We start from the raw sequence: 24,897 nt of genomic DNA, 5'->3' as shown, positions 1-24,897 counted from the left end.
GTAGACAACATCCCTTCATCAATCCTCCCTGTTACTTCATCAAAAAATTCAATTAGATTAGTCAAACACGATCTGCCATTTACAAATCAGTGTTGGCTCTCCTTAATTAGCTTAAGCCTCTCCAAGTGCTGAAAAATTATGGCAAGTCCTTCTGCTATCTCCTCCCCCAACTCCCTTAGCAACCTGGGATGCAAGCCACATCGACCAGGTGACTTATTCACTCTAAGCATACCCAGTCTTTCTAGTACATCCCGTCTATCAATTTTCACCCCTTCCATTGCTTCTACCGATATTTTGTCAGCATCCACCTCCTTAGTAAACACCGATACAAAGTATTCTAGCCTTGCCCTGCGCCTCTAAGCATATAACACCTTCTTTATCCCTAAGAGGCCCCACCCCACCTCTGACTACCCGCTTACATGCTGGTAGATGATTTTTGGGTTCCCTTTTATGTTAACCGCCATTCTACTCTCATTCTCTCCTTGCCAACCTTATTTTCATCTTCACATCCCCTCTCAACTTATTGTATTTGGTCTGGTTCTCCCTTGAAGAATTCACCTGACATTCTTCATACACCCTCTTTTGGTTTCATCATTTTCTCAATCACCTTCGTCATCCAAGGAGCCCTTGCCTTGGTTCCCTTACCCTTCCCTCTTGTTGGAATGCACCTAGCGTGTACTTGGAACATCTCCTCCTTAAAGATCACCCATCGTTCCATTACAATTTCTCCTGTCAGTCTTTGGTTCCAGTTTTACCCTGGCTAGGTCCTTTCGCATCCCATTGATGTTAGCCCTATTCCAGTTTAGAAGTTCCCCTCTGTTGTGTCTGTGTGTTGATAGAGACACTGAAGACAGGAGTTTGGTTCATAGGTGTTTACTAAACAAAGTCTGGAGGGGAACTAACGGATACAACACAATATACAGGCTTATATAGCCCGAGTGGCCATTACCGGCATTACAGTACACATGGGGCTCTTAAAGGCACATACACTACAATTCCTCCCCTTTTAGCTAACCAGTACATAATATTTTAAGTAATTATTAATTACATGTTATAAGAAAAATAATATACACATTGCTGTAGTTAATTAATTATAAGTCAGTCTCTCTGGAGGCTTCCTGACTCGGTCCGGATAACGCCTCGGGGGTGTAGTAGTTTCTGGTGGTGTAGTAGGTTCTTTTGGCAAGGCTGATTCAGCTTGAATGCCAGGGTCGGGTTCATCGGGTTCCAGTATCACCGGATCAGAGGTAGATATGGGTATCTCTACATCGTTAGGCGTATAGAGTTGTGGTGTAGGTTGTCCCTTTTCAGATGACTATGATTTGGTCAGCATGGCGCCTTATTATGCTTTCTCCGATGTCCACGGTATACATCAGTGGTCCTAGTCGTGTGCAGATAGTTCCAGGCTGCCATTTCTCGGTACGGTAGTCCCGGGCCAAAATTTGTTGACCTATCTGGAAGGTTCTAGTTGGCCTTTCATTCATGCCTTGAAATTGCCGGTTCTCCATGTCCCTTCTGATGTTGGGCTTGATCAAATCCAGCCGGCATCTTAGGCTTCTATTGAAGAACATCATGGCGGGAGTTTGGTTTGTAACCATATGCGTTGCATTCCTGTATGCGAACAAGAAGTTATCCACCTTGTGCTGAAGTTTTATGTCTTCATTACCCATGGCCTTTATGGCCTTCTTGAAGGTCTGGACAAACCTTTCAGCCAATCCATTGGTGGCGGGATGGTATGGGGCGGACGTGTAGTGCTTAACCCCATTGTTTAAGAACTTCCTGAATTCTTCGGACACAAATTGCGGTCCATTATCAGAACAGATCTGTTCCGGCAGCCCATTCCTGGCAAATATGGTCCTCAATACTGTGATGGTTTTTTCCGTGGTGGCGGAGGACATCTTTATTACCTCCGGCCACTTGGAGTGTGCATCAACCGCGATTAAGAACATTGAGTCCATAAATGGACCAGCAAAGTCAATGTGTACTCTTTGCCAGGGAGATGAGGGCCACTCCCATGAATGTAGGGGGGCTTGGGGTGGAGCGTTTTGGACCTTCTGGCATCCTAAGGAGCTCTTGGTCATTTCTTCGAGGTCTTCATCGATACCTGGCCACCATACAAACGCTCTGGCTAGGTTCTTCATTTTCACTCCACCCAGATGCCCCTCGTGAAGCTCCTTTAGCACTTTATCCTGGAGTTTGGGTGGAATCACCACTCTGGATCCACACAAAGGTTCCTCGACACACTGACAGCTGTTCTCTTCTTTGCGAGAATGCTGGCAACAGTGGTTCGCCATGTGCTGGCCATCCCTTCACCGTTAAGTCGTAGACTCGAGAGAGAGTCGGGTCATTTTTCGTTTCCTTTTCAATGGCAGAATTTGTTACTGGTAGACATTCCACTATGGTTGAGTGGAACGTCTCCACTGGGTCTACTGTAGGTGACTCTTCTACCGTTGGCAACGGTAGGCGCGATAAACCGTCAGCATTCCTATGCTGTTTTGATCCTTTGTATTCTATGTTGTATTGGTGTGCCCCTAGAAAAAGGGACCACCTCTGTAGCCTTTGCGCTGTCATAATGAGAACACCCTTTTTAGGGTTGAATATGGAGATGAGGGGTTGATGGTCAGTCAACAAGATAAATTTTTGTCCGTGTAGGTAATGGTTGAATTTCTTCACTCCCCATACCAGGCTGAGTGCTTCCCTGTCGATTTGGGCATAGTTACGCTCAGCTGAGTTCAATGAGCGTGACGCAAAAGCTATCGGTCGTTCCGAGCCATCAGGGAATTTATGCGATAATACTGCTCCTATGCCGTAAGGGGATGCATCGCATGCCAGTCTGATTGGCAGTGATGGGTTGTAATGAGCCAAAACTTCTTTGGACGTGATTAAGTCTTTGCATTTATGGAAGGCACGTTTACAGTCTTCGCTCCATTTCCAAATTACTCCTGTTTGTAGCAGTTCATTAAGAGGGCGTAGAAGAGTTGATAAGTTCGGTAAAAATTTATGATAGTAATTTATTAATCCCAGGAACGACCTTAATTGTGAAACATTTTCAGGTGCTGGGGCTTTTATGACCGCTTCAATTTTCTCAGGTGACATATGCAACCCTTCCTTATTAATTATGTGGCCACAATATGATTTGATTTTGGAAAAATTCGCACTTGGGGCGATTTGCTTGTAGGCCCCGTTCTCTCAGCCTAGTGAGCACCTGCTCCAAATTGGCAAGGTGCTCGTTGTCGTTTTCTCCTGTTACAAGGATGTTGTCTAGGTAGCATTGAGTCCCTGGAATCCCTTGGAGGACTTGCTCCATAGCTCTTTGCCAGATAGCTGGAGCAGATGCTACTCCGAAAACCAGTCGATTGTACTGGTACAGACCTTTGTATTTATCGTGACTTTTTAAAAAAAAAAGAGGCCTCTTCAACCTCCATCTGTAGATATGCCTGTGCCAAGTCAATTTTGGTGAAATGTTTCCCTCCGGATAGTGAGGCGAAAATATCTTCTATCCTCGGAAGAGGATACTGTACCGTGTGAAGGAACGGGTTTACCGTCACCTTGAAGTCTCCACAGATGCGAATTTTTCTCTGTTCTTCAGGATTTATCATTATTCAATGCTTTCTTCATGACTGGAACGATGGGTGTTGCCCACTCGCTCCAATCTATTTTGGATAATACGCCTGCATTTTCCAAATTCTCCAGCTCTGCCTCGACTGCTGGACGAATTGCGTATGGCACCGGTCTTGCTTTAAAAAACTTGGGAATTGCTGCATCTTCCACTTTTATTGAGGCGGTGATGCCGTTCAAGGTTCCTAGTTTCTCTTGAAACACTTCTTTGGCGTTGGCCAAGATGTCTTTTAATCGTTCAGGTATGATGTCATCATCGTTTTTTTTCTTACTGGTCACCGTCAGTGCCTGAATGGAGTGCCAGTCTAAACATATTTTCCTGATCCATTCACGTCCCAACAGCGGTGGGCCACCATCTTGCAGAACGTATAAATACAGCTTCTGTATTTCCTTGCCGTTGTATACAACAGGCACCCTTATTTTTCCTTTGGGGTATACTTTCTGCCCCATATATGTTTTCAAGATAATGGATGTGTCTTTTAAAGGTATATGCGGAAATAGCCGCTCGTAATCCCGTCGATTTATGACGGTCAGAGCTGATCCTGTATCTAGCTCCATTTTAACTGGGGACCCTGCTATCGTGAGGGTAACCCAAACGGTCTGGTAATCATCTTTGGCAAGTACATTATGTAATTTGAGACAGCTTAGTCTCTTGTTTTTAAGAGTCGCTATCGCTCTTCTGGTCTTCGGAGCTACTGTCCGTCATCATTTGTACCTTTCTGTACTTCTCTTTATTGATTTTTTTTTCCTGTCTGTGGATTTATTTTGTCCAGATCAGCATACCCGTGCAATGTGTCCAATCTTTCTGCATTTCCTGCATGCTTTGTCCTTGAACCAGCAGTCCCTCTGGTTATGGGTGGATCTGCCGCAGCGATAACATCTCTCGAAACCCTGTGTCATTTCATGGGTGCCGAAGTCCTGTGTCTTTTGTTGTATCTCTGCAGCTCCTCTTGCTGCTGCTTCGTATGATACAGCCATACTGAAAGCCTTGTCCAGTGTTAAATCTTTTTCAGAAAGCAGCCTTTTCTATGTTCCTTCACTTAAGAGACTGCAGACGAATTTGTCTCAAAGATAATCTGCTAGTCCTGCCCCGAATTGACAGTGTTTTGATAGCGTTCTTAATTCGGTGAGGTAATCAGCGTTACTTTCATTCTTGCGTTGATTTCTCTTGAAGAATTTGAATCGTTCCGCTATCAGCAGCGGTGTTGGGTTTAAGTGCTCCTGTAGGGTATCAACAATTTCTTTAAAATTCTTGTCCTTTGGTTTGGCTGGAGTGATTAAATTTCGTAACAGCCCGTATGTCTTTGCGCCCATTAGATTTAGCAGTACTGAAGCTTTTTTTTCATCTTCTATTCCATTTGCAGTGCAATATACCTCCACTCTTTCCACATATGTGGTCCAATCCTCTATCTTGTTATCAAAAGCATCAATATTGCCAGACTTAGGCATCTTAGAAAAGATATGGCGCTTCCCGCACTTTTCTTTCTTTTCTGCAGAAAAGATATGGCGCTTCCCGTGCTTTCCCGCCGCTGCTGCCGATGACAACGCTGTTTCCCGCGGTTTCAGTTCTTTTTTTATTTATTTATTTACAGTTGGAGACTCGTTCCCGCCGGACTTTCTCTCTAGGTCTGAACGCCGACCTGCTTGCAGCGCTGGCCGTCTCCCGAGTGCTCCCTCCCCGTCTGTTACTGCTTGCCTCCGATTTCGCTGCTTGTCCCAGCTGTAGAGCCAGCCGCTGGAGCCCCAGCCTGACGCCCAGGAAGGATTAGCGCAGTACCTGCCACCAGCTTGGCCAGCTGGTGAAACCATAGCTTCTTTCACTTTCTTGATTCTTCTGGACGCCAGAGGAATCGATGTCCTTGAGGTGCTGCCGAATTGCAGTTAAGTCCGTTTCCACTTCGTCGCCACTGTTGTGTCTGTGTGTTGATAGAGACACTGAAGACAGGAGTTTGGTTCATAGGTGTTTACTAAACAAAGTCTGGAGGGGAACTAACGGATACAACACAATATACAGGCTTATATAGCCCGAGTGGCCATTACCGGCATTACAGTACACATGGGGCTCTTAAAGGCACATACACTACACACTCTAGATTGTTCCTTGCTCCTCTCCATTGCTAATCTGAATCTTATGATACGATGATCACTCGTACCAAAGTGTTCTCCCACAGACACTTGGTTGACCTGACCCACCTCATTCCCCAGCACCAGATCCAGCAATGCCTCCTTCCTAGTTGGGCCAAGAACATATTGGTCAAGGAAATGCTCCTGAACACATTTCAGAAATTACTCCCACTCCTTTCACTTTACCCTAGCATTATCCCAATCGATATTTGGGTAATTAAAAGTCCCCCAATATCACCACTCTATAGCTCTTGCATATCTATGAGATTTCCCAGCAGATTTGCTCCTCTACCTCCCTCTCACCAATTGGAGGCCTTGAATACCCCCAGTAGCGTGATCATACCCTTTTTGCTCCTCAACAATAACCAAATGGATTCTGTCCCTGTCCCCTCAAGAACATCCTCCCTTTCTAACACTACAACGTCTTCCTTAAATCAGCACTGCCAACCCACCTCCCTTTTTCCTTCCCATTCTTTTCTGAACACCTTGTACCCTTGAATATTATGGGGGAAAAATTCAGTTGCTTTGCGCCTCCAGTTAGTGCCCTAAGAAGGCGCTAATGGGGCGCAAAGCAACTAGTGCCCAGGCGCGGCAATGTTTGCGCCGCTCGCAAAATTGACTAGAGGTTTTGCAGCGGCGCTAAACTCTACCGCCACGATCTCCTGCGCCCACAGATCGTGACGTCAGTCGAGTGTGCAATGCCCCGGTCCGGATACTGAGTGGTGCCCCCTTCCTTTCTGCCTGCTGCAAGCAACGACGGAGAGTGGAAAGTTTTGCAGTCGGGAAGGGGCTGGGGGAGCGCTATTTAAAGGCACCCTCTTCCTGCCCTTTTTTTGTAGGAGACATTTTTGCACCGCTCATTCTGAGAGAGAGAGAGAGAGAGAGAGAGAGAGAGAGAGGGAGAGAGATACTGTGCAGCACTTTGCAGGTTCTTTTTGATTTGACCTTGCTTGCATCAATTTACAAGAGACTATATGGGGGCTGCACTGATTCGGGGCGTCGTCCTGCGCCTGCAGAATCAGAGGCATCAGAGTCATAAGAACATAAGAAATAGGAGCAGGAGTAGGCCAATCGGCCCCTCGAGCCTGCTCCGCCATTCAATAAGATCATGGCTGATCTGATCCTAACCGCCAATCTACTATCACAGAACCATCTCCTGAATCTAACAGAATTAGACACACGAAATAGGAGCAGGATCAGGCTACACGGCCCCTGGGCCCGCTCCGCTACCCACAGGGACATGACCGATCCAAACCTAGACTCATGTCCAAATTCCTGCCCGCTCCCCGTAACCCTTTACTTCTAGGAAACTGTCTATTTCTGTTTTAAATTTATGTAATGATGTAGCTTCTGCAGCTTTTTGGGGCAGCATATTCCATGGACCTACCACCCTCTGAGTGAAGTAGTTCCTCCTCATCTCAGTTTTGAAAGAGCAGCCGCTTATTCTAAGACTATGCCCCCTAGTTCTAGTTTCACCCATCATCGGGAACATCCTCCCCGCATCCACCCGATCCAACCCCTTCACAATCTTATATGTTTCAATAAGATCGCCTCTCATTCTTCTGAACTCCAATGAGTAGAGTCCCAATCTACTCAACCTCTCCTCATATGTCCATCCCCTCATCCCCGGGATTAACCGAGTGAACCTTCTTTGTACTGACTCGAGAGCAAGTATGTCCTTTCTTAAGTATGGACACCAAAACTGTACGCAGTATTCCAGGTGCGGTCTCACCAATACCTTGTACAACTGAAGCAATACCTCCCTATTTTTATATTCTATCCCCCTAGCAATGAAAGCCAACATTCCATTGACCTTCTTAATCACTTGCTGCACCTGCATACTAAACTTTTGAGTTTCGTGCACCAGGACCCCCAGATCCCTTTGTACTTCAGTACTTTCCAGTTTCTTGCCATTAAGATAATAACTTGCTCTACGATTTTTCCTGCCAAAGTGCATAACTTCACACTTTCCAGTATTGTATTCCATCTGCCAAATCTCTGCCCACTTACTTAGCCTGTCTATGTCCCCTTGCAGGTTTTTTATGTCCACCTCACTCACTACTTTCCCTCCCATCGCAGAGAGAGAGAGAGTGACAATCATGGCCAGAGGGAGGAGGGCCAACAGGCCTCTGCACGGGAGACCTTATCCTCCCAGGGTATTCCGGGAACAATTCTCCTACATTCATTTGTCAGAGGAGCAGTGTTTGCGCAGGCTGTGCTTCAGCAAGGAGGTGGTCACTGAGCTCTGCCACCTGCTGCAACCGGATCTGCAGCCTCAACTGAGGACCAGGATGTCTGTCGGTGCAGTGAAGGTCACAGTGGTTCTGAATTTTTATGCCACAGGCTCCTTTCAAGCAGCTACTGGGGACATCGCGACTATCTCCCAGTTCGCAGTCCATTGCTGTATCTGGAAGGTGACAAATACCCTCTATAAAAAGGAGATGCCAGTACATCTCTTTCCCAATGTCCCGGACCAAACAGCATGAATGCGCATTTGGTTTTGCTAGGATAGCAGGCTTCCCCATAGTGCAGGGCGCCATTGACTGCACGCATGTGGCATTGCAGGCACCGCATGAGAATGCAGAGGTTTTCCACTCCTTAAAGTGTCCAGTTGGTCTGTGACCACAGGTATCTGATACTCGCCGTCAATGCCCGCTGTCCTGGCAGCAGCCACGATGCTTTCATCCTGTGCCAGACTGGTGTGCCAGACCTTTGCAGGCACTGCATCAGCCAAGTGGTTGGCTCCTCGGGGGCAAGGGTTATTCACTCTGCACCTGGCTGATGACACCGCTCCGTAACCCCAACACCCCTGCTGAGCTGTGGTACAATGAGAGCCATATCGCTACCAGGAACATAATTGAGCAGACGATCAGCGTGCTCAAGCAACAGTTCCGCTGTCTGGACCACTCAGGAGGAGCCCTGCAGTACTCTTCTGAGCGAGTCTCTCTCTTCATAGTTGTGTGCTGCATTCTTCATCACCTTGCAATCCTCAGGACCCAGCCAATGCCACCAGGGTTTGGTGCACCACCAGAGGAGGAGGAGGAGGAGGAGGAGGAGGAGGAGAAGAGGATGATCAGCAGCAGCACCAAGGTGGGAGGGAGGCCCACAATGTTGAAACTGCAAGGGCCATCCGTCAACGGCTGATAACAAGCTGCTTCTAGGCCCCTACTCAGAACATGGCTTCTGGCATGGAGAATAACATGATGGAAAGCAACCCGCAACTCCTATAGCCAGCCAAGGCAGCAATGATTCCAAAGGCTAAACATGTACATTTTGAATACAACAACTTTTTTATTTTACAAACTCTGTGTGTCATTTATTCATGACAAACTAATAGAAACAAACAGAACAAATCATTAATTAACATAACTGGTTCTCACAACCTGGAGATAATGGCCAAAACACGAAACAAAAGTTATCAGACGGACCTCGGCCTTTAATAAAAACATTCCCAACATTTCTTGAGACCTTCGAGGGTGATCTCCATCCCTTGCGCACTTCCCCCCCCTTACTGCTCCTCCGTAATGGGGCCCCAGTGGCTGCAGCAAGGCTGCTGAATATCAGATCCTGAGACTACAGATGCCCTTGAAGGACACAGTCAACCAGCTCTGGGCCTGGAGGCCCCGGCTGCAGACTGCACCAACTCTGCATGGGTGGCAGCAGTCTGGGCTGGCTGGGTTACAGGCGGTGGCAAGCGCAATGGGGAAGTGACAATGGTGGGAGCAGGAATGCTGTCATCCTGAGAGAGGACAGTACCTTCCTGCTCGACTGACACTGGCACTCTCACGGGGCAGCACATCAGCATCCGGAGCAATCTGCTGGAGCACAGATTGCTGGCCTGCTGCGGCGCCGTGAGTGCCCTGGGGCAATGTGGCCGGACCAGTGACGATGGCAGCAGTCAGTGCTTGCATTGCCTCAATCTGATACTGAATGAGAGCAGTCGGAGATTGCCTCTATTTACCTGACTATGGAGGTAATTTAGCAGAAATAAACTTAACAAGAAACACTCAACAGCTACCCACCAATCAGCACTTCCCTCTATTAGATAAGCTATGAACTACTTAGCAGAAATATACTGAAAACAGAACAAAAACTTACCACAAATACTCACCTCTCAGCTCCCGCGACACTTTTGAATTCTGACGTCACTCCTTCGTTGTGTCGCTTGCCGACTGTCTCCCTCTCAGGTAGTCCGCTCGCTCAAACTCCCAGGCCTCTGCACCGCGCTGCCTGTATCCCCGGTCTCCGACGCCATTCCTCCCGCAGGTCCGCTCGCTCAGACTTAGATTATTAATGACTTAAATGATGGCACAGAAAGCCATATTTCCAAATTTGCCGATGACAAAGATAGGCGGCATTGTAGATGAAAGCATAAAATTACAAAGGGATATCGATAGATTAAGTGAATGAGCAAAACTGTGGCAAATGGATTTCAATGTAGGCAAATGTGAGGTCATCCACTTTGGACCCAAAAAGGATAGAACAGGGTACTTTCTAAATGGTGAAAAGCTAAAAGCAGTGGATGTACAAAGAGACTTGGGGGTCCAGGTACATAGATCATTAAAATGTCATGAGCAGGTGTAGAAAATAATCAAAAAGGTTAATTGAATGCTAGACTTTATATCTAGAGGACTAGAATACAAGGGGTAGAAGCTATGCTGCAGCTATAAAAAGCCCTGGTTAGACCACACCTGGAGGACTGTGAGCAGTTCTGTGCACCACACCTTAGGAAGGATATATTGGCCTTGGAGGGAGTGCAGCGTAGGTTTACATTCTGCGAGTTAGGTTGCAGATCAGCCATGATCTCATTGAATGGCGGAGCAGGCTCGAGGGGCTAATTGGCCTACTACTGTTCCTATATGCCGCTGAGTATTTCCAGCTTTTGCTATTATTTTGCATTTTGTACATTTTAAGAGACTCTGCTTTCAGTAAAGTTTCATTCAACAAGAAGTCTCATTCAACAAGCGTACAGAGAACTGGACATTGCAGTCAGTGTATCCTGCTCCAATTTTCTGGTCATAATGACTGGAGGAGGGGGAAGGGAAGAAGAACAGAGTAAAATCAGGCCGGTCCTCATCGTATCAATCTCGGCCAAGAGAAGAGTCTCAAAGTTTGCTTCTACAATTGAACCTAATTATACCGTTCATAATTTAAAAAACATGCACTGTAATAGCAGGATACATCTCCTTGCTGAAGTAGCAAGTTTTTGAGCAAGGTTGAAGATTGCTGCAATCCATAGCAGCCACTGGCAAAAGTGGGTGGTATGGGTAGAACCATGTGTATTTACCAATAGTTTTCATAGGTGTATCCTACACCAAAAGCAGGGATGTACAACTCAAATATTAAACATTTTAGGCTATTCACTATTTAGCAAAGAGCAACCGTACTAAACATTGGTCACATTACATTCTTTAATCTTCATTTTTTCTTAATTATCGCAGCTTTCATTACATTTTACTTCATTTCTTATCGCTACTCCGATTCTTCTACTGAATTGTTCTGATTTAACTTCCTGTTGCATTACAGCACTATAGTGTAAACTGCATGATTTAGTGCCCCGGTGCAGTTTCACGCAATAGGAATGCACAAAAACAACGGAGGAACAATCAGGGTGAATGATTCAGAAAAAGGCTATACTAAAGTACAAGATTCTTGAGGTGCTCGCTCTCACCATACACCATTCTCTGGCCATGCAAGTGGCAATCCAACCATTTTCCTTGGCTTCCACTAGGATAAATGGTCATAGGTGGTGAGCAAGTAACCCAAGCCTGGAGATGGCTTGTTCACAGTCATTCACTGCATTCCTGAAGGGAAGCTTCTTTCATTACAATCATTTTTTTAAAAATACTTAAGTCTAAAATGGTGTTAAAATAAAATCTACACAATTTACTTAAAGCTCAAAGCCTTTTCAGGAAGCTAAACCAATCTTAATATGTGAGGTCACATGAAAATATAGTGCAGACTGTGTTTTTCAACTTAGCAAAAGTGAAAGCCACTTCTCTTCATGAGGAATACAGCAAGCACCTCATCAATGGACTTGCTCACACAGCTATTGGACAAAGTAAACTTTAAAAAAAAATGTTTAAAGTTTTTGTTAACAGGCCCTATACTGGATAATATACCTTGACTTCCAAAAGGCCTTTTAAAAAGTAACATTTGAGGGGCTCCTTTACAAAGGAAGGTTAGTGTACATTAAGCGTGAGACATGTATTAGTGACCATCTGAAGTGAAAGAGGCAGAGAGAATAGTTACAAAACCAGCAAAGAGTGCATTGGCAATATTATAGGAGGGGTTGATTATAAATCACAGGAGAAGCCAGGTCACTATGAGTGGCCCAGGTCACTATGAGTGGCCCAGGTGGGGGTTGGGTAGGAGTAGAAGAGTCTCAAGTGCATTGCTCCACAGGTATAGGTTGAGACACTTCCTGTTCCTGGGGTACAAAAAAGAACTTTAATTTATATAGCACCTTTCACAACCTCAGGATGACCCAAAGCACTTTACAGCCAACAAAAATACTTTTGAAATATAGTCACTGTTGTAATAAAGGAAACGCAGCAGCCAATTTGCACACATCAAGATCCCACAAACAGCATTGTGCCAATGACCACCTAAGAAATAGGAGTAGGAGTGGGCCATACGGCCCCTCGAGTCTGCTCTGCCATTCAATAAGATCATGGCTGATCATCCACCTCAACTCCACTTTCCCGCACAATCTCCCTCGATTCCCCAGGAGTCCAAAAATTCATCTATCTCAGCCTTGAATATACTCAAAGGGGGTGATTTTCTCAATGGGGGGCTTTGAGGCGGGACTCCCACTTGTCGTGTTTCAGTCCCGCCTCCATTAACTTCTGGCCAACCCACGCTATTTTCCCTTGATTGACCTGGTTAAGCCCGCCCAGCAGGCTTAGCAGGCCAATTAAGGGAAAGCCAGTTGCAGAGAATGTCAACATATGATGTTTCATCTGTCAAAAATTTGACAGGTGAATTGTCATCGTTTGACAGCTCTGTGAAGCTGTAGTTTGATGAGGTCTTGAATTCAAGACCTCATCAAACCGCTTTCTTTTGCAGAATAGAGATGGTTGTTGCATTGGAGAATGCAACAGCCATCTGTCATCTCTACCACGCAGGTGTGAGACTCTCTGCATACACACCGACTGAAGCCTGCAGGAAGAAACAAAGGGAAGTACACTTTTTCTAACACTTTGCACTTACCTCAGATACTCACCTCTCCACACTTACACCCATCACTCACCTCCACAGCACACCTTTGGACACCTCCGACCCCCGCAATCCCCCTATTCGCCTCGGTGAACTGGCGGGGTTCGGAGCCTTTAGGAAGCCCGCAAGTGGGCAAAAAGGGGATAATCCTATTTTCTGCCTGTTAACTACCCGGTGCAGGACGGCTACCTGCCTCCTGGCAAGATGGCATGGAGGCGGATTGTGTACCCGCCCCCAAATTCTGCCATTTTTCCAGCAGTCCCGCCTCCAAACCCACCTCCCCTGGACTGGCAAGATCGTGCCCAAAGACTCAACATTCACAGACCTCTGGAGCAGAGAATTCCAAAGATTCACAACCCTCTGAATTAAGACTGAGATGAGGAGGAATTTCTTCAATGACTTACCCCTTATCCTGAGACTATGCCCCCTAGTTCTAGACACTCCAGCCAGGGGAAACAACCTCTCAGCATTTACCTGTCAATCCCCTTCAGAATCTTGTATGTTTCAATGAGATCACCTCTCATTCTTCTAAACTTGAGACTATAGGCCCATTCTACACAATCTCTCATCATAGGACAGCCCTCTCATCCCAGGAATCAATCTAGTGAACCTTCATTGCACCGCCTCCAAGGCAAGTATAATCCTTCCTTAGATAAGGAGACCAAAACTGTGCACAGTACTCCAGGTGTGGTCTCACCAACACCCTGTACAATTGTAGCAAGACTTCCTTACTCTTATACTCCAACCCCCTTGCAATAAAGGCCAACATGCCATTTGCCTTCCTTATTGCTTGCTGTACCTGCATGCTAGCTTTCTGTGTTTCTTGCACGAAGACACCCAAATCTCTCTGAACACCAACATTTGAAAGTTTCTCATCATTTAAAAAATATTTGGGGCAAAATTGGGTCGCATCCCCTTTGGGGCACTAACTTTGTCGGGACATTACTTTTAGCGCCCTGAAAAAATTAGCGCCCCTGAAAGTCACTGGTAGCGCCCCAAGAGGGAGGCGGGGTGCTCCTGGAAGCACCCCGACTCCCTCTTGGGGTGCTATATGTGAATATGGCGGCGCCACGCTCTGCGGTACTGCAGGCCTTCCTCCCCTTAAAGGGGAGGGGCCTAGCACAGTGTGACCCGGGGCCCAGCTGGGCCACCAGGGATCGGAGTGCCGACAAAAGAGCCCAGCACTCAAGAGGAGTGCCGGGCTCCTGGAGCGCAGCTGGCACCCCGCGGGGGGGCTTCACAGGAGGCCAGGGACAGCAACAGGGGGCCTTTTAATTTGCGCCGCCCAGGCCGCAGGTAGGCCCCCTTGACCAGGTCAGACATAGCATCTGGCGGTAAGTCAGGGGTGCTACCAAAGATCATGGCCAGGGTGCTGCACACGGCGATTATGTCATCTTAGGGTGTGAACGGGAGGCGCAAATCAACTGAATTTTTCCCCCCATTCTGTTTTTCTATTCTTCCTCCCAAAGTGAATAACCTCACATTTCCCTACATTATACTCCATCTGCCACCTTACTGCCCACTCACCTAGTCTGTCTATAACCCTTTGCAGACTCCGTGTCCTCCTCACAGCTTACTGTCCCACCTAGCTCTGTATAGTCAGCAAACTTGGATACATTACACTCGGTCCCTTCATCTAGGTCATTAATATAGATTGTAAATAGCCGAGGCCCCAACACTGATCCTTGCGGCATCCCACTAGTTACAGCCTGCCAATGTGAAAAATATCTGTTTATCCCTACTTTGTTTTCTGTCTGTTAATCAATCCTCTATCCATGCTACTTTATTACCCCCAACCCCATGAGCCCTAATCTTGTGTAATAACCTTATGTGGCACCTTATCGAATACCTTTTGGAAATCCAAATATACTACACCCACTAGTTCCCCTTTATCTACCCTGTTGTTACATCCTCAAAACATTAATAAATTTGTCAAAAACAATTTCTATTTCATAAAACCATGTTGACTCTGCCTAATCATGTTATGATTTTCTAAATGACTTGATACCACTTCCTTTACAATGGATTCCAGCATTTTCCCAATGACTGATGTCAGGCTAACTGGCCTGTAGTTCCCTGTTTCGCGCTCTCTCTCTCTCTCTCTCTCTCTCTCTCTCTCTTCCTCTCTCTCCTTTCTTGAATAGCGGTGTTACATTTGCGACCTTCCAATCCACTGGGACCATTCCAGAATCTAGGGAGTTTTGGAAGATCAAAACCAATGCATCCACTATCTCTTCAGCCACCTCTTAGAACCCTAGGATGTAGGTCGTCAGGTCCAGGAAATTTGTCAGCTTTTAGTCCCATTAGTTTCTCTGCTTATATTAATGATGTTAAGTTCCTCATCCTCATTAGACCCTTTGTTCCCCACCATTTTTGGTAAGCTTTGTATCTTCTACTGTGAAGAGAGATACAAAATATTGGTGTATTGGGGATGGGAGGAATGGTTCACATGAAGCACTCTTAGACCAGCTATTCTCAGAACTCTAACAGCTAGGGGTACTGGTGGTTGATGCTGCACCTGCTAGTCATGCTCCTCCTGCTTCACTTGTTGCTGCCCAGGTGGTGATAAAGGTTGGTCTCTCACGATGGTTAAGTTGTGGAGCATGCAACAGATGGCAACAAACCTGGATACCTGCTCAGGAGTGCCCTGCAAAGCTCCTCCCGAATGGTTCAGGCAGAGGACGCGGTATTTGAGCACGCCAATTGTGTTTCTGGTGGCAGCATGACTCTCATTGTAATACAGCTCTACAGCCGTGCCCAGGTACCTGACACAGTCATGAGCCAAGTCTGAAAGGGACAGCCCTCGTCACCCAGTAGCTAGCCTGTAACCCAACAAACTGGTTGGAACAAAGGTGGCACAGAGGATTGGCGAAGGTTGAATGAGTCATGACTGCTGCCAGGAAAACAGGCAGAGACCTGCATGCTGCGCTGCCTGTGGATGCAAACCAGCTATACATTGAGGGAGTGGAATCCCTTTAGATAGATAAATATACCAGACCGGTGAGGGAGAGCAGTGTGGGTGCAAAGCAGTGTGGGTGCAGTCTATGGTGCCTTGAATCCTGAGGAAGCCAACAATGTAAGTGAAGCCTAGTGTCAGCTGTAGCTCAGTTGGTAGCACTCCTGCCTCGGAGTCAGTAGGTTGTGTGTTCGAGCCCCACTCCAGAGACTTGAGTACAAAAATCTAGGCTGACACTCAGTACTGAGGAGGTGCTGCAGTGTCGGAGGTGCCGTCTTTTGGAAAATGACATTAAATTGAGACACCGTCTGCTCTCAGGTGGATGTAAAAGATCCCATGGCACTATTTCGAAGGAGAGCAGTGGCGTCCTGGCCAATATTTATCCCTCAATCAGCATCATTAAAAACAGATTATCTGGTCATTATCTCATTGATGTTTGTGGGACCTTGCTGTGACAAATTGGCAGCCGTGTTTCTTACATTACAACTGTGGCTACACTTCAAAAGTAATTAAATTGGCTGTAAAGCACTTTTTGACGGCCCGAGGTCGTGACAGGCACTATATAAATGCAAGTCTTTCTTTTAGTGCTCTGTTGTCCTGTTTCACGCTGTCCATGGGGGATGAGGTGCAAGTGTTCCTCCTGCTGTAGAAAGCCTCACTTACCTCCCTGATACTGCGATGGATTAAAAAAAAAAATTGTATTCCTTCTTGGAATGTGGGAGTCACTGGCAAGGCCAGCATTTATTGCCCATCCCTAACTTCCCTTGAGAAGGTGGTGGTGAGCCGCCTTCTTCAACCGCTGCAGTCCGTGTGGTGAAGGTACTCCCACGGTGCTTTGAGGGAGTTCCAGAATTTTGACCCAGCGACGATAAAGGAATGGCAATATATTTCCAAGTGGTGTGTGACTTGGAGGGGAACTTGGAGGTGGTGGTGTTCCCATGTGCCTGCTGCCTTTGTCCTTCTAGGTGGTAGAGGTCACGGGTTTCGGAGGAGCTGTCGAAGAAGCCTTGGTGAATTGCTGCAGTGAATCTTGTAGATGGTACACACTGCAGCCACAGTGCACCGGTGGTGGAGGGAGTGAATGTTTAAGGTGGTGAATGGGGTGCCAATCAAATGGGCTGCTTTGTCCTGGATGGCGTTGAGCTTCTTGTGTTGTTGGAGCTGCACTCAACCAGGCAAGTGGAGGGTATTCCATCACACTCCTGACTTGTGCCTTGTAGATGGTGGAAAGGCTTTGGCGAGTCAGGAGGTGAGACACTTGTGCAGAATACTCAGCCTCTGACCTGCTCCTGTTGCCACAGTATTTATGTGACTGGTCCAGTTAAGTTTCTGGTTAATGGCGACCCCCAGGATGTTGATGGTGGTGGATTCGACAATGGTAATACCTTTAAATGTCAAGGGGTGGTGGTTAGACTCTCTCTCTTGTTGGAGATAGTCATTGCCTGGCACTTAAGTGGCAAGTAACATTTGCGTCACACATCAGCCCAAGCCTCAATTTTGTCCAGGTCTTGCAAAGGCACCTCAGACCAATTAAATACATACTTTGGTTGTGTCTTCACAAAGGAGGACACAAATAACCTCCCAGAGATGTCAGGGAACATAGGGTATAATGAGAGGGAGGAACTGAATGAAATCAGTATTGGTAGGGAAATGGTGTTAAGGAAATTGATGGGATTGAAGGCCGATAAATCCCCAGGGCCTGATAAACTACATCCTAGGGTACTTAAAGAGGTGGCCCTAGAAATAGTAGATGCATTGCTGGTCATCTGCCAAAATTCTATAGATTCTGGAACAGTTCCCATGGATTGGAGGGTAGCTAATGTAACCCCACTATTCAAAAAGGGTGGTAGAGAGAAAACAGGGAATTATAGACCGGTAAACCTGACATCGGTATTGGGGAAAATGCTAGAGTCCATTATAAAAGATGTAATAGCAGAGCACTTGGAAAACAGTGACAGGATCAGACAAAGTCGACATGGATTTACAAAAAGTAAATCATGCTTGACTAATCTACTGGAAATTTTTGAGGATGTAACTGGTAGAATAGGTAAGGGAGAACCAGTGGATATGGTGTATTTGGACTTTCAGAAGGCTTTCGATAAGGTCCCGCATAAGAGATTAACATGTAAAGTTAAAGCACATAGGTTTGGGGGCAAGGTATTGACTTGGATAGAGAACTGGCTGGCAGTCAGGAAGCAAAGAGTTGGAATAAATGGCTCTTTTTCCGAATGGCAGGCAATGACTAGTGGGGTACCACAGGGATCGGTGCTGGGACCCCAGCTATTCACAATATATATTAATGATCTAGACAAGGGAAGTAGATGTAATATCGCCAAGTTTGCAGATGACACAAAGCTGGGTGGGCGTGTGTGCTGTGAGGAGGATGCCGAGAAACTCCAGTATGATTTGGACAGGTTGGGTGATTGGGCAGATGTATGGCAGATGCAGTATAATGTGGATAAATGCAAGGTTATCCACTTTGGTGGCAAAAACAGGAAGGCAGATTATTATCTGAATGGCAATAGATTGGGAGAAGGGGAAGTGCAACGAGACCTGGGTGTCCTTGTGCACCAGTTGCTGAAGGTAAGCATGCAGGTGCAGCAGGCGGTTAAGAAGGCAAATGGTATGTTGGCCTTCGTAGTGAGAGGATTCAAGTACAGGAACAAGGATGTCTTGCTGCAGTTGTACAGGGCGAGACCACACCTTGAGTATTGTGTGCAGTTTTGGTCACCTTACCTGAGGAAGGACGTTCTTGCCATGGAGGGAGTGCAGCGAAGATTCACCAGACTGATACCTGGGATGGCAGGAATGACATATGAGGTGAGATTGGGTCGATTGGGCTTATACTCGCTGGAGTTTAGAAGTATGAGAGGGGATCTCATTGAAACTTATAAAATTCTAACAGGACTAGATGCAGGAAGGATGTTCCTGATGGCGGGGGAGTCCAGAACCAAGGGTCACAGTCTAAAGATAAGGGGTAAGCCATTTAGGACAGAGATGAGGAGGAATTTATTCGCCCAGAGATTGGTGAACCTGTGGAATTCTCTACCACAGAAGGCAGTTGAGGCCAATTCATTAAATATATTCAAGAAGGAGTTGGATATATTTCTTAAGGCTAAAGGGATCAAGGGATATGGGGAGAAGGCAGGGACAGGGTACTGAATTTGGATGATCAGCCATGATCTCATTGAATGGTGGAGCAGGCTCGAGGGGCTGAATGGCCTACTCCTGCTCCTATCTTCTATGTTTCTATGTTAAGGTCATGTGGGAGATGTGCGCCCTAAAGACCTGTTGCAGGTTTGGTCTCCTGTGCCTTTATCTCCTCCCTCTTCACCCAGCTACTCCTCCTCTCTCCTGTCTTCCTTGCTGCTCCTCCTCTTCTACCCCTAAAGGACCACCCAGGACTGCAGTCAAATGGTTTATATGGTAGCCAAAAAAATTACAACACCAGCAATATCTTCTCAGCAGCCAAACTTTCCAAAGTCAGAAAATAGGCCAATAAACACCCAGAAATTAATCAGCAGCTATTTCAAAGAAGAACAGGGGAGAGAACTGTTTAGCGAAATAGCATCATGGGATCTTTTACATCCATCCGAGAGTTGACGGGGTTTCAGTACTGCACTGAAGTATCAGCTTGGATTTTGTGCGCAAGTCTCTGGAATGGAGTCAAACGCACAACTTTCTTACTCAGAGGAGAGAGTGCCGCCACTGAACCACAGCCAACACTAGTGAGGCTGATCCCAAGCATTCGAGGGAGGAGCTGGAGGCACAACCAGAAGCTCAAGCCACAAAAAGAGACACCTTCAAGGAAAGCTAAAGAAGCACATGGAGATTGATAGATTTTTATTAGGTAAAGGTATCAAGGGATATGGAGCAAAGGTGGGTAAATGGAGTTGAGGTACAGATTAGCCACAATCTAACTTAATGGTGAAACAGGCTTGAGGTGCTGAATGGCCTACACCTGTTCCTATACAAGATGCTGAACAGCATAAAGTAAACTCAGAGATTCACAGCAAAACAGCCAGAGTTGTGAAGGGCAAGTATTTATTTACACATGAGTGTGATTAACATCTAGGAATGAATGGCAGGAACACTGGACTCGGATGACATCAAGGGGATGAAGGGTCTTATTCGCGGAGCCAGATTGTGATCATATATAGAAAGGAAATACAAGTATTTGCTTTTTGAGATGGTCCATTCCACTAACCTATGATTGCTATGTCTGATAACTCCCCACATTGAAAACTGGTAGTTTGCAAAGGTTCCATTCAAATGTGAATCCACCTATTGTGTTTCACATATCCTCCAACAGCCCAGATTTTATTTTTAAACTGCCTAATTAAAAATTATATTGTTCTTTCACCCCCTTAACTTCATACAAAAAAACCTTGTGGGTATAAGATCCTTAATCATTCTTTACTCCTACTTTACTGGGAGAGGCCCAAACTTATAGCTTTAAAACCATTTAGATCATTAGCTTAAGCTCTATGAGCAATACCTTCCATAGCCCATCTCACTCGCTTCTCGGCATGAAGTCACACTAATCCTACTGCAGGGTCCCGGGCTTACTAGAGTTCAGTCTGGTTGGATTGATGATAGGCATTTAACTTCAACACCCAACTATATAAACATTCCATTAAAAAAGAAAAAGCAAGTACTTACGGTTTTAACGGTTCTCTCATACGTTGCACCGATTGGCTGAACAGCGAGTGCTGGAAACAGACAAAGGCGTTAGTTAGGCCCTCCATGTATATTGGACCCTCTGATATAGTCAGCAAGACTCCCATCCAAATCTAGAAGGCGCATTACCCCATTTAGTGAGAGCTACATTAAACTAACCGACTGCATCTCCCAGATCACCATTCTCAACCCAATGACTAATGTGCCCGAACTGACTGACAAGATTCCTTCTCTTACAATATTACAGACCAGGTCCAATTGCTCCATTACCCATTATATCTACAGTGATTGCCCCTACCTCTCACAATAAAAAATATTTGCATATGCATCGCAGAGCCGAAATAGATTTCTATCCCTCAGTTACAGCTCCCACTCGTACAGTGTCCATTTAAACACGCCCGATACCACCAGAGCGATACCTGCAGCAAAAACCGTCAACATCACAAAAAGCCCCATCCTCAACCCACTGATTGAGCTAGAACGGCGCTGCCCAGGTCTTCTTATGCCTCTGTCCGGGGAGGCGGGGTCCGAACGCCAATATCCAGCAAATCACACAAAGGCAACGATTGCTAATTGAATTAGATTGACAAGGCGAATGTCAAGGACACACCCACCACAGCAAGCCAATCTGAAACCCAAAGATTCTGATCTAGCCACCACCATATTCACAAGAGTACAGTCCTTTACAAATAATGCCGTGGATTATTTATGTGTCCCATACCTACAACAGGTGACTAGTGGTAATGGTTAACTGGACTAAAAAGAAAATAAAGACTCGCATTTATATATCTCCTTTCAGGACCTCAGGATGTCCCAATGAGCTTTACAGCCAATAAGGTACTTTTGAAGTGTAGTTACTGTTAGAATGTATGAAATGTGACAGATAATTTCCACACAGCAAGGTCCCACAAACAGCAATGTGAGACTCTAACCATCTCCCCTTGACATTCAATGGCATTACCATCGCTGAATCCCCCACTATCAACATCCTGGGGGTTACCATTGATCAGAAACTGAACTGGACCAGCCATATAAATACTGTGGCTACAAGAGCAGGCCAGAGGCTGGGAATTCTGCGGCGAGTGTCTCACCTCCTGACTCCCCAAAGCCTTTCCACCATCTACAAGGCACAAGTCAGGAGTGTGATGGAATACTCTCCACTTGCCTGGATGAGTGCAGCTCCAACAACACTCAAGAAGCTCGACACCATTCAGGATAAAGCAGCCCGCTTGATTGGCACTCCATCCACCACCTTCAACATTCACTCCCTCCACCACCGGCGTACCGTGGCTGCAGTGTGTACCATCTACAAGATGCACTGCAGCAACTCACCAAAGCTCCTTCAACAGCACCTTCCAAACCCGCGACCTCTACCACTTAGAAGGACAAGGGCAGCAGACGCATGGGAACATCACCACCTACAAGTTCCCCTCCAAGCCACACACCACCCTGACTTGGACCTGTATCGCCGTTCCTTCACTGTCGCTGGGCCAAAATCCTGGAACTCCCTTCCTAACAGCATTGTGGGTGTACCTACACCATATACCATATGGACTGCAGCGGTTCAAGAAGGCGGCTCACCACCATCTTCTCAAGGGCAATTAGGGATGGGCACTAAATGCAGGCCTAGCCAGCCAGCAACACCCACATCCCATCAATGAATTTAAAAAAATGACTAGTAAATCTGTTTTAGTGATGTTAGTTGAGGGATAACTATTGGCCAGGACACTGGGAGGGACTCCCCAGCTCTTCTTACATGTCTGTTTCCAGCACTCGCTGTTCAGCCAATCGGTGCAAAGTATGAGAGAGCCGTTAAAACCGTAAGTACTTGCGTTTTCTTTTTTAATGGTATGTTTATATAGTTGGGTGTTGAAGTTAAATGCCTTCCATCAATCCAACCAGACTGAACTCCAGTAAACCCGGGACCCTGCAAGGTAGGGGCAATCACTGTAGATATAATGGGTAATGGGGCAATTGGACCTGGTCTGTAATATTGTAAGAGAAGGAATCTTGTCAGTCATCTGAGAGGGCAGACGGTTTTGGTAATGTAATGGGGTTTAACGACTCATCCGAAAGATGGCACCTCAGAGATTGCGGCACTTCCTCAATACTGCACTAAAGTGTCATCCTGGATTATGTGCTCCAGGCTCAGGAGTGGGGTTGAAACCCTAATCTTCTGATGCGGAGACGAGAGTGCTACCGACTGAGCCAAGGCTAACATCCAATTTTGTATGCGTAATATTTCACCGTTGCCGATTATAGCTATCAAGTTAATCATTATAATGTACTTCCTAGTCTGTACTTCAGTTTAGATCTAAAAACGCAGTCTTTCTTAAACCAATGTAACTTTATAATCTCCCAAACACTCAACTTTTGAAGGTCAGCTGGAGCCTACAAAACTCAGAAAACTTTCGAAAACATTTTAAGACCTCCTGAACCTTCAGAGAAATATTTAATTTGTCAAAGTCCGATGTAAAATATAACTTTAAATCCATCTTTAGTGACTTCACCAATAACTAACAATTCAGTTACTTGGATCACTTTCCAAGGAGTCATTCAAATAAATAGACCTGTCAGAAATTAGAATTGTCCGATTCTAATTAGTTTTACAAGAAGCTGTAGCATCAGGCAAAAGTTAATGAAAAGGAAAATCAGGTGGGCTGCATCACAGGCGGCCGATCTGCCACCAGCCACTTTATCCCCCCGCCGCCATTGAAAATTTCGTCCTGAGTGTGCTGCCCAACTCATAGTAATAAATTCTAGGAGGCTGTCGCAAACTTGAACTTCAGCCACATATTTGAACCACGTTACGGAATTCTGGGAATCGCAAAGGGCTAACACTGAATCCTGAAACAGCAAAGCCACAGCCTCTTAGACAGACCAACAGATAGCTGGCACCACTGGTGTTATGAAACTGCCCCGTTAACCAGCCTAGAAGTAACAGATAGGTCCACTATGAAACCAGTCAAGTGGCCCTGCAGAGATAGCCCTTAACTGAATGTATAAGTTTCCTTAACAGAACATGGAAGTTGGTTTATGATCCTAGCTGTTTTAACTTGCTATCAATATTAAGAAATATAACATGTAAACAGTAACTAGTAACAACACTGTATTTATTAATAATTAGATGATAGGATAGAAAGCCACAAAGTCCAAAGAGACTTGGGGGTCCAGGTACATAGATTATTAAAATGTCATGAATAGATACAGAAAATAACCAAAAAGGCTAATCGAATGCTGGCCTTTATATCTAGAGGACTAGAATACAAGGGGGTAAAAGTTATGCTACAGCTATACAAAGACCACACCTGGAGTACTGCGCGCAGTTCTGGGCACCACACCTTAGGAAGGATATATTGGCCTTGGAGGTAGTGCAGCGTAGATTTACCAGAATGTTAACCAGACTCCAAGGGTTAAATTATGAGAAGAGATTAAACAAATTAGGGTTGTATTCCCTGGAATTTAGAAGGTTAAGGGGTGATTTGATTGAAATTTTCAAGATATTAAGGGAAACAGATAGAGTAAATAGAGAGAAACTATTTCCGCTAGTTGAGGTGTCTAGGACTAGGGAGCATAGACTAAAAATTAGAGCCAGACCTTTCAGGAGTGAAATTAGAACACACTTCTACACAACGGGTAGAAGAAGTTTGGAACTCTCTTCCACAAATGGCAATTGGTGCTAGATCAATTCTTAATTTTAAATTGGGGATTGATAGATTTTTGTTAACAAAGGTATTAAAGGATATGGGGCAGAGGCGGGTATATGGAGTTAGGTCACAAATCAGCCAGGATATTGTTGAATGGCGGAACAGGATCGAGGGGCTAAATGGCCTACTCCTGTTCCTGTGTTCCTAAGAAGCAGCAACGGTGTTTGCCTTGCGGGGACCCTGTGCAAATCCATTGTAGTGGATTTTGCTGTCAATTATAGGGTGTAAAAATGGGTGGCTGATCCAATCCCATCAGTTTCCCATCGGGCAGGTTAAGTTTAAATTTCCCCCTATCCAATTTCCGGTGGGTGGAAGTATCTGAACTGGTGTGCGTGAGTGAAAAGGCAAGTGATGCAAGAGGGGTGAGGCAAAGGAGGTTGTGACAGATTAACACAGGGCAGAATCTTGGACCAAGATATAGTAATCTGGGATGTTATGATTAAGGTTATCCACCAGGTGGTGCTGTAACCAATGCTGCTACTAAGGTCAGAAGTTTGCTTCCTGTTAAGGTCAGAGGTTTGCTTCCTGTATAGGTCAGCACAAGGTGGAATGCCAGGATGCTGATGCAGGCTGTCTGTAAACGTGTTTCCCAGT

The 24,897-nt window shown here is 45.8% G+C and overlaps 1 protein-coding gene across 2 annotated transcripts in view; it reads right to left on the bottom strand.

The window, feature by feature from the left end:
- Positions 1 to 21,105, bottom strand: part of LOC147124166 (trypsin inhibitor ClTI-1-like) — a 33,247-nt gene extending 12,142 nt beyond the window's left edge. The window contains exons 1-2 of one of the 2 annotated variants that reach the window (XM_085983122.1): positions 21,016 to 21,105; positions 20,579 to 20,628 (exon numbers count right to left, since the gene is read on the bottom strand). In XM_085983122.1, the coding sequence (XP_085839248.1) occupies positions 20,579 to 20,628; positions 21,016 to 21,052 (87 nt within the window). In that variant the 5' untranslated portion in view covers positions 21,053 to 21,105. Of the gene's footprint in view, positions 1 to 20,578; positions 20,629 to 20,894; positions 20,986 to 21,015 lie in introns of those variants that run through there. The other variant, XM_085983131.1, reaches the window with a different exon arrangement.
- Between the last annotated feature and the right edge of the window lie 3,792 nt (positions 21,106 to 24,897).

Source organism: Somniosus microcephalus, chromosome 1 (assembly GCF_052327205.1).
Source record: "Somniosus microcephalus isolate GS21.2 chromosome 1, FLI_Smic_1.0, whole genome shotgun sequence".
Classification (NCBI taxonomy): Eukaryota; Metazoa; Chordata; class Chondrichthyes; order Squaliformes; family Somniosidae; genus Somniosus; species Somniosus microcephalus.
Note: the sequence above shows the minus strand (reverse complement) of the source record. Positions and strands in the feature narration are given on the sequence as shown.